Source organism: Poromitra crassiceps, assembly GCF_964638095.1.
Source record: "Poromitra crassiceps genome assembly, chromosome: 20".
Classification (NCBI taxonomy): domain Eukaryota; kingdom Metazoa; phylum Chordata; class Actinopteri; order Beryciformes; family Melamphaidae; genus Poromitra; species Poromitra crassiceps.
In genome coordinates this window covers 14,168,187-14,186,033 of record NC_139637.1, presented here as the reverse complement: position 1 = coordinate 14,186,033, position 17,847 = coordinate 14,168,187, and the positions used below count along the sequence as shown (strand labels likewise).

Sequence of the window (17,847 nt, the reverse complement as noted above, 5' to 3'; positions counted from 1 at the left end):
CTTAGTCTCGCTTGCCAGACTCTCCCAGCAAAGGGCCTGGGAGAGTCTGGCTGCCGACGCTTTCTATTGTGGACTAGAGGGGAAAAAGGCTCTTTACAGCCATCCACCAAACGTACCATGCATGCTGGCTTCATTGCATAATCCACATCAATCATTTTCAGCGTGTAGCAATGAGCTAGCGACTAGCGCTGCTGTTGTTATTGTTTCAAAGGCAGCGGCGCAGGCATTTGAGCTCAGCAGATTCCACATGTACAGCAGCAGAGGCATGCAGATTCCACACGGGGGGGCGTGGAAAGGAAATCCAAATATGGTCACAGCCGCAGTCAGAGCGGGTCGGAGCCAATTGCAGAGCTTGCAGGGAGCGGAATGGGATTTCCAATCCGGCACCGACTGAAATGGTCGGCACCAATGAGAGAGCTAAGTCCACCATGCTGCTTCCACCCATTGAGATGCTTCCACCCAGTCAGACTAGTCTGTCCTGTACCTTGTCAAAATGACACTGCCATGCAGATCAAATGAAAAGGTAATACTGGAAAATAAGTTTACACAAGATACATGTTTTAATGTGTTTCAAAAGAGTTTCACCGAGCAACAAAAAAAAAGCACACATGTGCAAATTTTGCATTCTCTAGTCAACTAAACTAAACACTAGCAGCTTCTGATATAACTACTCCTTGTGCTATCCTTCAGGAGAGTGTAGACACCTGGCTGGATGATCAAGAAAACGTGAGGTGGGTGAGAGCCAATCTGTCATTGGCTTATGAAGTGGGCTCCCCCAATCACTGATGTTAAAACTCCTGACACCTCCAGAAGGATCTACTACAGGTAATGCTGCTGTCCCAGAAACAGCCCCCACCCCTGCTCAGCACAGCAGTTCATTGGGACCGTTTAGATGTTAAGCCCACAAGGTGGCGCCAGAGATAGGCTACTGTAATACAACACCTGATGCCCTTGAGTCTCACACAACTACTGTATCTCAGCCCATTCATCTGTGCTTAAGGGAGAATGACGTCCATTTCAGGTATGTGGTCATCACAGGCAAACAATTTGACTTGGTGCCAGGGCCGCCAGGTGCAGCTGGGTCAGGTCACATGACTTGCTAGCTCAGGTGCTCTATCGACACGCCCCCTTTTCAGTGTCATGCAATGCCACTGCCTGGAAGTTTGGATGTGAACCTGTCTGGCCATTTGCAAGCAAACAGCACTTCTCAATCAAATTCAAATTCTCAGGTATCGGAGTGTTTTATCAAAGAAATGCTAAATACTTCACTGCTGTGTGGTTGTGGATGGAAATGACTGAGTACAACAGCAAACCAATAGCATGGCAGGTAGAGGAGGGAGGAAAACTCTCAAAAGTCTAAAAGGGAGCTCAATTTAATGAAAGATATCCAAGACATCAAACGATGTAAACAGTTTGGATGTTGTGTTGATAACTAACATAAATGTGTGTTGTCCCAAAGTAGAGTGTTGAGAGAGTCACAGCAGCAATAAGCACACCATCACCCCCTTCAACTAAGATCATACTAAGGAATGTTGAATGTTGTGATATCTACTTACAATTTCCATGTGGTAATCTCTCAGGTCTTAAGTAGTAACCTACTATCTCAGGTGTTTTTAAGAAGAGCTTTTGGAAACATTTATCAAAGGAAGCCTCTATGCATTTTAGAAATCAGTTCAATATCCTTAAAATATACCCATGAGGACCCATGTGCTATTTTGTTTATTAAGGATTTATCGTTTCATTAACAGTTGTTGTGGAGCAGGGGGCATGGTGGCGCAGTGGTAAGCGCTGTCGCCTCACAGCTAGAAGGTCCTGGGTTCGATTCCCACCTGGGACGCTGTGAGCGCTGAAGGAGTGCGTGCCCGTCAGCATGTCCTTGAGTGCCCACCGCCTGGGTGGGGTCATCAAAAAGGGCCTTTCTGTGTGGAGTTTGCATGTTCTCCCCGTGCCCCCTGGGGGTTTCCTTCATATGAAGTGGTGCCTCCTCTGGTCGTTCGGGGCGCCTGTTCGGAGGGAGGGGAACTCGTTGGAATAGCGTGGATCCTCCCACGTGCTATGTCCTACCGGTGAAGCTTCCCCTGTCAGGTGAAAAGAAGCGGCTGGCTACTACCCATGTCTCGGAGCAGATTCGGCTCTCCCCAGATCAGCAGAGGGTGGATCAGCAACCAGGATAAATACATTAAAATTAGCACTAATGGGGGATAAAAAAGGAATAAAAAAAAATCGGGGAAGGGGGGAAACCGTTGTTGTGGAGCAGAGCTCTTCATTTGCACTCACTCGTGGCGGGTTTGTGTTGTTCTCACTTGACTTTCTGATCACGAGTGACCTGGATACCTCCTTACCTTCTCCTTCTCATCAGCCACCACATGCTTTGTTCAAACATCAAACATGGAAACAGCCATCTCTACGGGGTGGAGGCAGCGAGCGTTCCCCCTGTGTGTGTTTACAGACAACACGACACGTCAATGCATGTTTTCTCGCTGCATGTACCAAGTTCCCCCATTTACACATACCGGTACATACAAACACACATACAGTACATGTAAACACACACACACACACACACACACACACACACAAACACACACACACACACACACACAAACACGCACACACACACACACACACACACACACACACACACACACACACACACACACACACACAGTGGACCAAACGTTCATAATGGTGCTGTTCGATGAGAACCTCCTATCTCTCAAATATCGACTTTTCAGCAACTAGGAAAAACAGCCTTGATTTAAGGGACAGATCACGATCCGAAATCAAAAATGCATATTTTTTCGTACAATTTATCCACATAGATCATTTTGGTGTGAGTTGCCGAGTTTTGGAGATATCGGCCTTCTCCCGAATACAATGGAACTGGATGAGCGGTTAGCCAGTGTAGTTCGGTCAAAAGAAGATAGTTCCGATCATGAGTAACCAGGTAATTTCTGGAAATAGACATTGCTGTCGAGTTCTATCCTCCAGTTCCATTGTACTCGAGAGAATGGTATTTTAGCATTTTAATTTGTGGTGAAACCTTCCTTTAAGACGGACCGTGGGGTTTTGAAAGGGTTTTTCTTCAGCTCAAGGGGTCGTCGAATTTTGTCAGCCCACAACAACCCATAATAGACCATGTAATCCTTCCACTGAGAATAAAACACGAAACGTTGAGCTGGTTTTCACAGAACAGCCATAAGCACTCATGTTCACAAACTCACCTCACAGCTAAGGTTTTGTTCTTTTGTTTCGCAGGTAAGAAGAACCCCATTGGCTGACACTTTAATGACTCTGTAATTGCTCGATGTGTTCAGAACACCTGTACACGTGTGTACGGTCGTCATGTGTCACGGATCGTTTTACCATCAACTGCAACCCTTATCGTGGTATGAATTCCTGGCACAGGAACACCATTTCCTTGGAAAGGAATGCTGCTCTGCACACATTTCTAGACCCACCTCCTGGCCTGCCAGGTAAGAGTCAGAGGGCTGCTGACTTCCTTGTTTAGTGTACATATCATTACATCCTCCGCCTGGTGGCTCCTGAGACTCACCTGTAGCCTCACTGCTTGGGAAGGACGGAGTCGGGAGCTTATAGATAGATCTTTGCCGAAAGAAAGGTGGAGATGAAGTAAGACGGGGAGGGAGGTTCCTCAGTTCTGAGAAGAAGGGTGATCGAGAGAGCAGTCAGGACAGCAGCAAGACAGACTACCATCACCCCCCACGATGTCTTCCACCAAGCCGGCGCGGCTGCTAGCCTATGAGCTGAGCTGCCCCATCTGCCTCCAGCTCTTCACGGACCCGGTAGCTCTTCCGTGTGGCCACAACTACTGCCTCTCCTGCATCCGCAAGGCCGCCGGCGCCGTCGACAAAGCGCTCCCGCGCTGCCCCGAGTGCCGCGAGGAGTACGAGGGCCCCGACTCGCTGCAGAAGAACTTCAAACTCTGCAGCATCATCGAGGGCTACCGGGCCAGCGCGCCGCCGCCGCTGGAGCCGGAGATGTCCCAGAAGAAGCCGGAGGTCTTCTGCGACCAGTGTATAGACGGGGGGACGCCGGCGGTGAAGACCTGCCTGAGGTGCGAGGCGTCGCTGTGCTCCAGGCACCTTCAGAGGCACCAGGAGAAGGAGTCCTTCAGGGCCCACTCGCTGGTGGAGCCCCAGAAGGGGCTGGAGACGAGGAGCTGCGCCACCCACGGCCATCCCCTGGAGTACTTCTGCTCCAGCGACATGAGCTCGCTGTGCGCCACCTGCTTCATCGAAGGCACTCACCAGAACCACGACGTGCTCAGCTTCGACGTGGCCGAAGAGGAGATGAGGCGAGCGCTGGAGAGCCGCACCAAGGTAGCGTTTTCAGATTCAGAATAACTTTTGTCTATAGATTTATGAATAAACTTGGCCAATATCTGAAGCGCTTTTTTTAATTTACTGCAGACATGACTTAGGCCTACCTAAAGTTGTAGATCTGTAACATCACAGAGTAGGCTACAGGAGTTTATTTTGTAGTCACCGACATAGTGTATAGGCTATGGGGAAATCAGAGCAGATTGTTGCCAATTGAAAACTTATTTTTTGTATGACCTTAATGATGACAGGTTTTTGTGACCGTGGGGAAAATTAGCTTTAATCCTTTGTCATTTCAAATAGAGTGCCTACCGGGCTGCATGGCACACTGCCAGTGTTCTTTGTGAAGCTGTCTGCTTAATGACAAGAATACTCAAAGTTCCTGACAGTGTGGTGACGAGTGACTAGTGTCACAGGGTCCAAGTGAAAGCTTCATTCTAAGTCACTGATTCCAGCGGTGATATGGCAACAAAAGAATATGGGCAGAGAAAAAGTCAAATGGAAAAAAACAAAAACACCTGTCCCAGAGCCGTATAGATAGAAGAGTCGCGACATCTCCATTCACTCCAATGGACCAGTTTTTTACTCTCAAGAGTTCCAGGAAGTAAGGTCCTGGATTAAGCAGCACTGTCGAGTTGCAGCAAAATAGACAGTTTGTGTTGGACTCTGAAAGGGTTTTCCCCCCCTTGAATCAAATTGTACATTATCAGCTTTATTTTAGCATGCAAAAGTAGCGCGAGACCCATTACTGGCTGTTCATTGGCTAATGAGTCTCGCATTTTGGTCCTCCGCTGACGCCACTCTCTCTCTAGAGGACACTAACCTGTCCTAAAAGTCTCCCACGGGCACACACATGCACAGACACACACACACACACACACACACACACACACACACACACACACACACACACACACACACACACACACACACACACACACACACACAGACACAGACAGACAGACAGACAGACAGACAGACAGACACACAGACACACACGCACACACACACACACACACACACACACACACACACACACACACACACACAGACACAATGACATGGTGGCACGCGACGCTCGATCTTCATACCTGGAAACCAGACGGGGCACTTGTGCAGTAACTTCCAGTAATGTTTCCAGATTATTACCTTTTCGGGAGACAAGTAGTGCAACAATTTATGGTTAAAATCTCAGTCGGAATATTATAGTTGCCAAAATAATAGTCAGATATTGGAATTTAATTCACCAAAAACTCTTGACAACTCCAACCACTGAGTCATTTCCATCAACATTAGGCGAAAAACAATCAAATTATCCTTCTCAATGAGCAGTAGGCCTACTTTTTAATAGTTAAAATTTTACTTGAGTAGAAGTAAAATCCCCTTAAATCAAATCAAGTAAAAGTAATAAATTGTATTTTTTTCTTCACAAAATAAATTTTGTTACATTGTAATGCATAACTTTTACCTCGCAAGTAACACACACACACACGCGCACACACACACACACACACACACACACACACACACACACACACACACACACACACACACACACACACACACACACACACACACACACACACACACACACACACACACACACACACACACACACACACACACACACACACACACACACACACACACACACACACACACACACCAATACCTAACATGTTATTCCCTGGTTGCAGGTGATTTCCTGCAGGCTGCAGATGACAGAGAGTCTCCTACAGAGGGCAGCAGAGGAGCAGGGAGCCTCTGAAACCATTGGAGACAAGCTGGTCAACCAGGCTGTCACACTCATGGACAACATGGCCACACTCGTGGACAGGTATACTGTAGGACAGGGCTGTCACACTGGTGGACAGGTATACTGTAGGACAGGGCTGTCACACTGGTGGACAGGTATACTGTAGGACAGGGCTGTCACACTGGTGGACAGGTATACTGTAGGACAGGGCTGTCAAACTCATTCTAGTCCACGGGCCACATGCGAACCAATCTGGTGTCAAGCGGGCCAGAAAATAAAAATCAATAATAACCTATAAATGACAAAACCTCAAAATGTTACTGTTTCTTTTAGTGTAAAGAATTACAGGTACAACCCTACAACACGTAGGGTTATCTCAGCTACCATCAAGCACATTATCTACTGTCTGTATACTGTGCATTATAATCAGGGGTGTAGTGGAGGGGGTAAACGCAGTTTACCCACCCCTTTGAAACGAGACAGATAGTTTACTCACCTATTTTCAGATCAAATGTATCAATCAATGAGGGCAAACAAGGTGGGTAAACTACTCACCTTGGATAGTTTACCCACCTCTGTATTTATCACTACACCCCTGATTACAATTGATGGCAAAGCTGTGCAATTCTCTATACATGTAGTCAAGCAAAGGTAATGAAAATAGCTGATTAATACAGATAACATGAATAGGCTACTTAATATTGAACGTGCTCCTGAAACCTGGCACCTCTTAACCTTCACAAGTGCATCACATTGGATTGAAGGACTTCTCAGTGCAATTTTCACACTTTGCAAAGTCATCCTTTGGGCCTCATTGGACCCTTTGGGGGGCCGGATCTGACCTGATAATGATATCGCATTGAAAAAAGTACCCAGTGTTGAAAGGCATCTTTTTTAAGAAAGCAGAGGATGCTGTGGTATAGACAATCAAGGGTGTCAGCTTCATCGAGAGACAGTGACATTTAGAATATAATTATAACTCTATTTCAAACATTCACATTCACACAAACACATCAATTATCATGTGACTACTTTACCTCAGTGTGATAGGATACTCCCTACTACTTATGCTTAGTATGGATTTAGAACAATAAGAATACATCTCAGAAAAAGGTTTAAGTGTGTAGGTGTATTACCGGTCCCTTACATCAACCTCATCTGTAATGGGGAGACTCCTGGGTACCCATAGAACCAATTCTCATTCAGATATCTTGAGGTGAGAGGTCAAGGGACCCCTTGAAAATGGCAATGCCAGTTTTTCAATCCCAAAATGTTGCCTAACTTTGGAGCGTTGTTTAGCTCCTTTCCTGAGAAGCTAGCATGACATGGTTGGTACCAATGTATGCCTTCTTAGGTCTTCTAAAGTTTCATGATACCAGAAGCTTCGCTCTGACTTTAATGCTAAATTGGGAGATTAGCGGGAGAAATTACCCATCGATAGCACAGCAGGGAAAAGGGTTAGAAATAGGGATAGTGACACAGGTATGTGACTTATGCCTTCTGTGTTTTCTCCCTAACCCCCTAAAAAGACTTGAGGCCTGCAATCAGTGGCTGCCAGTTGCCCATCCCTGCTGTAGGGTTCTTTGTATTGGTGCTTGTAACACCATGCTGATGTTCACTGACTGGAGGTCATACTTTAGCCTCCTTCATCACTGAATGCAGGCTGTGCTCAGGTACAGCCACTGAATGCAGGGTGTTGTGCTCAGGTACAAGCACTGAATGCAGGATGTTGTGCTCAGGTACAGCCACTGAATGCAGGCTGTTGTGCTCAGGTACAAGCACTGAATGCAGGGTGTTGTGCTCAGCAACAGGGACTGAACGGAGGGTGTTGTGCTCAGGTACAAGCACTGAATGTAGAGTGTTGTGCTCAGGTACAAGCACTGAATGTAGAGTGTTGTGCTCAGGTACAAGCACTGAATGCAGGGTGTTGTGCTCAGCTACAGGGACTGAACGGAGGGTGTTGTGCTCAGGTACAAGCACTGAATGTAGAGTGTTGTGCTCAGGTACAAGCACTGAATGCAGGGTGTTGTGCTCAGGTACAAGCACTGAATGCAGGGTGTTGTGCTCAGGTACAAGCACTGAATGTAGAGTGTTGTGCTCAGCTACAGGGACTGAATGCAGGGTGTTGTGCTCAGCTACAGGGACTGAATGCAGGGTGTTGTGCTCAGCTACAGGGACTGAATGCAGGGTGTTGTGCTCAGCTACAGGGACTGAATGCAGGGTGTTGTGCTCAGGTACAGGGACTGAATGCAGGGTGTTGTGCTCAGGTACAAGCACTGAATGTAGAGTGTTGTGCTCAGCTACAGGGACTGAATGCATGGTGTTGTGCTCAGCTACAGGGACTGAATGCAGGGTGTTGTGCCCAGGTACAGGGAGTGCCTGAGTGAATGCAGGGTGTTGTGCTCAGGTAGCTACAGGGGGTGCCTGAGCGTGCTGACTGAATGCTGGGTGTTGTGCTCAGATACAGGGAGTGCCTGACTGAATGCAGGGTGTTGTGCTCAGATACAGGGAGTGCCTGACTGAATGCAGGGTGTTGTGCTCAGATACAGGGAGTGCCTGAGCGTGCTGACTGAATGCAGGGTGTTGTGCTCAGGTACAGGGAGCACCTGAGCGTGCTGACTGAATGCAGGGTGTTGTGCTCAGGTACAGGGAGCGCCTGAGCGTGCTGACTGAATGCAGGGTGTTGTGCTCAGGTACAGGGAGCGCCTGAGCGTGCTGACTGAATGCAGGGTGTTGTGCTCAGGTACAGAGAGTGCCTGATGCTGACTGAACTGAATGCAGGGTGTTGTGCTCAGGTACAGAGAGTGCCTGATGCTGACTGAACTGAATGCAGGGTGTTGTGCTCAGGTACAGGGAACGTGCTGACTGAATGCAGGGTGTTGTGCTCACGTACAGGGAGCACCTGACTGAATGCAGGGTGTTGTGCTCAGGTACAGGGAGCGCCTGAGCGTGCTGTTGGAGGAGGAGCGAGGCCAGCGCAGACAGAGCTGGCAGCTTGGCCTGGCTGCCCTGGAAGGCCAGCAGCAGCAGTTACTGGAGGCCCAGCAGAGCGCCACACAGGCCCTCGATGAGACGGACAGGTGCCTCTTCATACACAGGTGGGGAAATCATACAGCTTTTACAGTAGAAAAATTACATTTTAATCACGTTTGTTTGAGGAATTGTATACAGGGGCATCAGTGCTGTAAAGCCATAAAGCAAAGTTCCTGGATCCAATATCATTTGCCACCCAAACCCTAGGGAAAATATACATTTCTTGGGATAAGCGAAGCAATAACTGATGACTGACAAGACATTATTATCTGTGTTGTGATTTGACTTTGCCCCAAAATAAACTGGTATTTGCCGCGTAGTTGACGCATCTCCCTGTGCAGCTTGTCAGGTGAATACATCACAGCTCAAACCTCTGTATAGTCAACATGCGTTTATTTTACACCACAGTTCTGTTTCCACATGCACTTAATCCATTACAACTTGCCTGAAACAAACAAAGGGCTCGGTGACCCACTGCTACACAACCAACACACCCGATTACTACCTCACCTAACAGTACACCTAGGCTGGCTGCTTTCCCCATACTCTGCATACCCCCTAGTGTGCAAAAGGGGGAATTACACCAAATGAACACACTTCATTATACACACACACCAATCAGTCAAGCTGACAGTCTGGTGACCCAATGTCTACCTGCTGCACCACTGAGGAGATATTCTTCTTTACAGCTTCCAGATAAGTCTCTGGCGATTTTTGATTAATCTTTGTTCGCCATCATAATGATCAAAACGGCAACATCTGATTTGACCAGAGTCATTGCCACACACCTTCAATACTCAGTTGACACGGTTGTTAGATGTTGTTTCTAAAATGTTTTAGTTTACAAAACCAGGTCTTATAGTTTTGTGTGCTTTATGTAGAAAGATATGTGCTGCTGGCTATACAAAGATATTTTAGGTAGCCTACATGCACGATACAGCTTACTTCATTAAAGAAAGCCTAGTAACATAAAGCATAGGGGAGCATCCAGTAGCATGGTATAATCATGGAAAGCAACTCAAAGCTAAAATTATTATTATGTGTAATATGTAATGTTATATATTATATTCATTATATACATAATATATATTATTATATATATTATATATATTATTATATTCATTATATACTATACTACCCTATATACTATTATAGGGTAGTATAGTTCATTGGTACATCATCACAAGTTAACATCAAAGCATTGGGTTATTGGGCTAATATTGGAATGTATTATTAGGAATAAGTATTGATAGGTATATGTGGGTTGATTTATGATATTGTGTGTGTATGTGTAAGTTTGTATACGTATGTGTGTATATATAATATATATATACATGGATATGTATGTATATGTGTACATGTGTGTGTGTGTGTGGAGTGTGGGAGTATGTATATGCTTATGTATACATTTGTTTATGAATGGTTTGGGGGCAGGACTCGATAAGCCTCGGTTTCTTCTGTTGGAGTTTACGTATTTTGCTTTTGCTGAAGTCTATTGGACTGTTATTGATGTTTATTTGTTTTTCATTTTTATGTATTGTTTTACCTGTTTGAAATAAATCATTTCAATCAATCAATCAATCAATCAATCAATCAATCAATCAATCAAAGCAACTTCTTCTCACCCCCAGGTTCATGCTGATTGAGTCCCAGCTGAGAGAAGCCTTCACAGGCCCCGTTCCCACCAAGATCCCCTCTCAGACTCCTCTCAACACCAAGCGGCTCCAGGCGGCCTTCAAAGCGCAGGAGTTCCGCTCGGAGATGACCCGCCTCCTGGAGTCCCTCCATGTGGTCCTCAACCCCCTGCAGCTCACCTTCAACCTCAGCACCGCCAACCCCAGCCTGACGCTCTCCAACGACCTGCTCACCGTCAAGTACAGCCCCACCAAGCTGCCGTACGGGGAGAACCTTGAGCGCTTCACAAGCGCGCCCCAAGTCCTGTGCACCCAGGGGTTCTCCAGCGGCGATCACGTGTGGGTGGTGGAAGTGGGGGCGCACAGCATGTGGTCGCTGGGCATGTGCTACAAGAGCATCCCTCGCCGCGGCGACCACAGCCGTCTGGGACACAACAGCGTCTCCTGGCGCCTGCAGTGGAAAAACAAGAAGCTGACGGCGTGCCACGCCTCCTCCAACGTGGGTCTGGGCGAAACGGCCGTTCAGCCGCTGAGGATCGAGGTGGTGCTGGACTACGAGGGCGGGAAGCTGGAGTTCCACAGCACCAAAGGGCGAAGGGACCACCTCCACACTTTCACGACCGTGTTCAGGGAGCCGGTTTACCCAGCGTTCAGTATCCACTCCAACACCGCAGAGTCCTGGATCACGCTGCAGAGTGGCATGTGAGCACAACTACTGTACTACTGTGTCATGCCTTGGTAATAAAGTGTATACAACGGTTTGCTTTCTAGCATGAGGGCAGCTAGAAACTGAACTGCAGCTATTTTAATAATTGTAGATATTTTTGTTACAAAAATCTCAATTAAACATTTTCTTAAAGACTCCCTAAAGTCACGTTATAAGATGTATATAAAATACTCTACTTTTAATAATAACTTGTGTCTGATAGTTTTTCCCACAAAAAAGGTTAAATTTATCTTGTTAAAATCCTCAACACTAGAACCGCCAAGGAGTCATTTTTACCCCCCTTGCATTTTCAAATGCATGTATCTTTGTGAAAATAAAACTCCTGCATCTCGATGACTTTTCCTAAAATGGTTTTATTGATCATCTAGTGAATTATGGGATAAAAAAATATATATATCTAATCATTTATACTACAACCGCCAAGGAAGGAGTCATTTTTACCCCCTCATATAAACAGTGCGTTTTCTACTGTAAGTGTGCAGCTGTAGCCTTTTCCCGCACTCACATTCGCACCATGCAGGTGCCATCATTTTTGGCTTACAGTAAACTAGAAGAAATGAACCGTGGCAGAAGAAATATGACTGTCCTAGAGGACCAGGACATGAGTAAAGTTGAATCTGATGCGGAAGAAGCGCTTGACCCTACATTTTCACCTGATGAATCGTCTTCATCTGAGGAGTAGGTTGAGCCTGCACCTCCTCCACCCCGTAAAAAAAAAATGCTTCTGGCAACAGGTAGGCTAATGTTAGGCTCCTACAACACAACTTAAAAATGTGTGACCGCAACAAAAACATTCACAATATCAATCATATCTAATTATTCAGAGCGACCACCATCGTTACCATGTCGCCCGTGCAGCATTTAGTATGGTGTGTGTGTATGTGTGCACGCGCCGTGCGTGTGAGTGAGAGAGAGAGAGAGAGATCAGAGTGAGCCAGCGCTCCGTTTCTGTACCCTATTTCCATGTTATTATCCAAAATCCGTTTGTCAATTTTACTTAGCCTAATGTTCTTCTACACTAATGAGAATAAATTAAATTAGTTAATTATTTTTTGTTGTTTGTTTGTTTGTTTGTTGTAGCCTAATGAATTTCATATTTTAAAATGTGATTTAAAAAAATCAAACAATAAACCACATAAACGTGATTTTAAATAGTTATTTTATCAAGTCTTACTAATTATATATATAAAAAAAGTCTTACTAATTATTTAAACAATAAATGAAAATGAACAACTGTAAGCTATTGTTTTGAAGGTTTTATTTTGATGTCCGGAAACGGAAGTGGACAGTGTGTTCACTCTCTCTCTATCTCTCTCGCCCTGACCAAGTAAATGAGTGGCAGCAGCTCCCAACAACAAGCGGTCTCTGACTCCTTATTCCATAATATAAACAATATATAAAGAACCCAAAACGCTCGGTTACATTGGTGGCAGCGGTGTAGCCTGGGTAAACCCAGCCCCCAGTGACCTGCTCTCAGGCTTACCCTGCTTACGAGTCACAAGGTGTAGTGACTGGGAACTCTGAGAGCAGGTCACGTGGGGGCTGGGTTTACCCAGGCTAGCAGCGGTGGTCGAAGGTGAGGTTAGCGGTGGTCGTCTCTGACCCGCAGTTTTTATTTATTTGAACGTGTTGGACCGTGGGGAGCACTGTTTGGTTAGCTTAGCTGTGCAGTGGCTAGAGTTAACTGGCTAAACACTGCACGTGGAGTAAGCTAGCAGTTGCTGCTCAGGCTAGCCGTGGTGGAGTTTCCCTCCCCAGCGTGGAGAGCTATGGGGAAGAGCATTGGAGAATGATGGAGGAGCAGGCGACGGCGCAGTGGTCGACGATGCAGCGCTGTCCGGTGGAGATGAGGGAGCTGGTCGGTGAAGGAGCACTGGTGCAGAGCCTGGAGGAGCGCGTGGATGGACGTGCCGGAGAGCTGGTGTCCTGGGAGTTCAGCTGGGTCGCCATGGACTGATATGAGGGTGGACGTGCCCTAAGTTCTGAACTGTTCTGGGAGTTTTATGTTGTTTTGCCATGTTGTTTGACTTGTGTTTTGTTTTATTTTTCTGTAATGAGCGTGTTTCACACATTCATTCAAATTCAACCCTTTATAAGCTTTGTCATATTTTCTGTATATATTAGGCCTACTCCACGGCCAAAATAAATAAATAATAATAAATAATAGAATAATGAGAAAGAATCATGATTGGTGTGGAGGTGCCCGCCTCCTCCATCACATTCAAATGTGTCCAGTTCAAGCATTGTGTGTGGCGAGAGAAAACCTGCTAAGAAAAGGTAGGCTGAAAACTACTTCCCCAAGTGTGTTCAGCACAGTCAGGCTTTTCTTAACCCTGCCTGTTAACTGTGGGTGAGAAATATCTCATCCTAGTCACTATGGGGTCTTCAATTACTTTTCACCAAGGGCCACATTTTGCTGAGGGCCGAGGCCTGGGGCCGAACGGCGCCGGTGCAAAGGAAAATTTGGAGCATTTGAAGCCGGGTTTAGAGGAATAACTCATTTTAAATGAACAGTTGTGATGTCATTATTCAGTCTTGACCACCAATATTTTATCCTTTTCTCACTCACTCCTATGTCACCACCTGCTCTCCCTGCAGGGCTTGAAATTAACTTTTTTGGCCACCTGCCAATATGGGTGCTAGATTTTAAAGTTACCAGCCAATTAGAATTTCCACTAGCCGAAATGTTTTTCTTGAAATAAACCAGAATGAGTGGGTTAACTTAAGCATAAGTGTAAGTGGCCCGGGATTCTCAAAGCCTGTGTTGAGGGTCACACAAACAAAAATACACTCTTGAAGCTAAATAAATCCAAACCCAATGAGTTAATTATTTTAATTTTTACTTCAATGTACAACAGTAATTTCTTACACATGAGATTACTTTTAGCCTTTTAGTCACAAAGGTTATTGAAAGATATTCCATATTCCAGACTGAACAGAAGAGGATTATTGGCCAGAATGACATGAACATTTGGACACTTATTCAGCGGGTATCTTGCATGTTGCATTCAGGTGCACTGCAAAAAAAGATAAAATGGCATTTGTAGACTCAAGTCAATCTATGTTACATGTTACTTACATTGGCTGAGTTTCCCAACAAAGAAGCTTCTTAAGAGTTAAGAAGCTTCTTAAGGAGTTAAGAAGGCTCCAAAGATGTGTTTCCCAAATGCCTTCTTAACAGAAGAGAAGGAAAAAAAAGAGAGAAGGCTCTTAAGAAGCATCTTAACTGGAGCTGTCCACCATCTCGATGTGAGAGGTCCTCTGCGGCCCACTAGATGGCACTCTGAGCCCACCAGTGGGCCACGACCCAGTGGTTGAGAAACACTGTTGTAGAATAACCTAATCGTGGTCATGTTAAACAAGAACTTCTTCTATTAAACATTATTTATTTCAGACATGGACTGCAGTTCAAATTGCTTTATATACACAGCATACAACAAAATTGCAAGAAACACTACAGAATTTAAGCGACCTTGGGTTCTGTGAAAGGTGCTATATAAATCCACAACATTCTTATTATAAAAGGAATCCATTCTGATTAGAGGAATATAGCCTACGGTAAAACATTTAAAACACAAGTAACCATATATACAGGGGAGATTTTCAAGTGTTCCCCAATTTTAAACACTAAAGGGTGCATGAAAGAAAGGAAAAAGGGAAAAACACAAGAGGAACAGTGGACACAAGTATCTCCTTTTGCCTGACGCGGCTGGATCTGCCAGTGTTTTGTCATTAAGAAGGTGTTAAGAATGCCCCAGACCCTTCTTACAAAACCTTCTTAACGAAAGATCATCTTAGCGCTAAGAAGCTTTTGGGAAACGCAGCCTTCTTAACGGAAGATAATTTTAGGCTAAGAAGCAATCGGGAAACGCGTTGGCTTCGTTGGCTTCTTACGGGAGCCTTATATTAAGAAGGGTCAAAGAAGCTTTTTAGCGCTAAGAAGCTTTTGGGAAACGCATGCCTTCGTAAAGAAGCAATTGGGAAACGCATTTGCTTCTTAAGGGGCCCGAAGGGTTCAATTAGCTTCTTAGCGCTAAGAAGCTTTTGGGAAACCTAGCCATTGTCTGCCGTATGTGTGTGTTGAGCCTGTATTGTTAATGTAAAGTTATGCTCTTGCATAGTAAATTTCACTTTTTTCCTTGTCAAATTGACGAAGGACGGCACTTCAAGTGACGTCACCCTATATAGGGAACCACACTGTGTTAATCTAGGCCTGACTAAGACGTACATTCACCTGCATCTCAACAGGATTTACAGCACAGACCCCTCAGACCCTTGAGCTACTTCTGCTCTCACTCAGAATGTCAAAATACAAGCGATGTGATGTATAGCTTTTGAGATATTAACGTATGTTTTGCACAACTCATACTAGTTGACTGCTGCGGTTCTGGGTGGCATATCCGGGTGTTGTGATGTCACGCTGATTCATCTTATAGGAAGGAGAGGATGAAACATGTAAACATTTTAATTAATGTAGACTAAAAAAAGTATTATGTTTCTGTGGTGTGAATTTGTAATTGAGTAAATGCATTATACAGTATTTAACTTCATGGTTCTGTGTTCTTTGGATTTATTGATAGTTAAGATGTCATGGGAAGTCAGGTATATTTGTGAGTTTGGCTCCCCGGGAAACAACAAAATTTATCTTTTGGGTCCCGAGCTGAAAGAGTTTGGGAATCACCCCCTGCCCTAAACAATGTATTTGTTTATCTGCATAATAATCTGAACCTTATAAGGCAGCTGGATTCACACAAGATCATGAGATCAGATCACACTTGTGAAAACAATTCAATCAGGAGAGGCCAGTTGGTAGGATTAGACAAACTTTATTTAGCAATCGGCGTGCATGGCAAATGCTTTGGCGCTTGACTCCATTGGCCAGTGGCGCTGCTCTTGAGGCAGAGGAGGGCGCCTGCATGGGCTAGGAGATGCCCCCCCCGTGGGGGATCAGGAGTCAAGACTCGTTGGTGGTGGACTGGGGAGGTGGGTGGGGCAAAACAACGCTTCGGGGCCGGCTTCAAGGGAGATGGACTGCCGTGGGCTGCTGCTGCTATGGTCGGCCAGAGAGAGAGAGGTGACGTAGGACCCTTGCTATATATATGAGGATTAACTGACGTCATGTTTGACGTCATAGCAGACGTCATACTAGGATTTTTTGACCACGTTGAGATCGGATTACGCGTGAGTGGCCTTCTGCTTGAACTATGGTCTGGAGACCTCACTTCAATCAGGAGAGGCCAGTTGGTAGGATTAGACAAACTTTATTTAGCAATCGGCGTGCATGGCAAATGCTTTGGCGCTTGACTCCATTGGCCAGTGGCGCTGCTCTTGAGGCAGAGGAGGGCGCCTGCATGGGCTAGGAGATCCCCCAAAAGGAAGATCTGATTACCGGAGGTTAATTGAGATCTGCAGGCGCCAGTAGTTGATTGCACTATTCCGGCCTTCGACCTTTTTAGCGGCTTACAGCTATTTGCGGCTGGCGCTCCCAACTCGGTCGGGCCTTCGATCTTGCTTTTCCTGCCTTCGACCTTTTTAGCGACTTACAGCTATTTGCGGCTGGCGCTCCCAACTCGGTCGGGCACCTCGTGATAGCGCTTCCCAGCTTAGCCTACCTGGCCGCCTTGGCGCTTCACGATTGTACTTTTCCTGCCTTCGACCTTTTTAGCGACTTACAGCTATTTGCGGCTGGCGCTCCCAACTCGGTCGGGCACGTGATAGCGCTTCCCAGCTTAGCCTACCTGGCCGCCTTGGCGCTTCACGATTGTACTTTTCCTGCCTTCGACCTTTTTAGCGACTTACAGCTATTTGCGGCTGGCGCTCCCAACTCGGTCGGGCACCTCGCGATAGCGCTTCCCAGCTTAGCCTACCTGGCCGCCTTGGCGCTTCGCGATTGTACTTTTCCGGCCTTCGACCTTTTAGCGGCTAACGGCTATTTGCGGCCGGCGCTCCTAACTCGGTCGGGCCTTCGATCTTGGTACATTAGAGTTTAGCTTGGCGCTTCCCGGCTTGGCCTACTTGGCTGCCTTGGCGCGACTACCCTGACTTTTTTGCTCTCTCTTTCTCTTTCCCCCCCAAAAATGAGCCGGGGAGTTTACTGCGCCTTGCTGGCGCCGTGCTTTCGGGGAGCCACCACCAACGAGACATTTTCTTCATCGGCACGGAAGTCCGGGACATTGTTTGTTGCCATGCTCACCGATTTAAGGGAGGAGGGTTCTTTGGGCCGCCAGTATGGCCGCCTGCTCCGGGCGGATGTAGCTGGAGAATGCCGATGACGACCAGCGGCCCATTTGCTGGAGGGAGGCGGAGGACACTCCTTGCTCGGCGGCCGAGGTGGCCGCTCTGATCCTGAAGGAG

The 17,847-nt window shown here is 46.2% G+C and overlaps 1 protein-coding gene across 2 annotated transcripts; it reads left to right on the top strand.

The window, feature by feature from the left end:
• Positions 1–3,604: 3,604 nt before the first annotated feature.
• Positions 3,605–11,729, top strand: LOC310794573 (E3 ubiquitin/ISG15 ligase TRIM25). 2 transcript variants are annotated; one of them, XM_083656552.1, is made up of 4 exons: positions 3,605–4,343; positions 6,041–6,180; positions 9,036–9,197; positions 10,764–11,729. In XM_083656552.1, the coding sequence occupies exons 1-4, from the start codon at positions 3,729–3,731 to the stop codon at positions 11,470–11,472; spliced, it is 1,626 nt and encodes a 541-aa protein (XP_083512678.1). In that variant the 5' UTR covers positions 3,605–3,728; the 3' UTR covers positions 11,473–11,729. The 2 variants fall into 2 exon arrangements, with proteins under 2 accessions (XP_083512678.1, XP_083512677.1); XM_083656551.1 differs by having other exon boundaries at positions 9,030–9,197.
• The last annotated feature ends 6,118 nt before the right edge of the window (positions 11,730–17,847 follow it).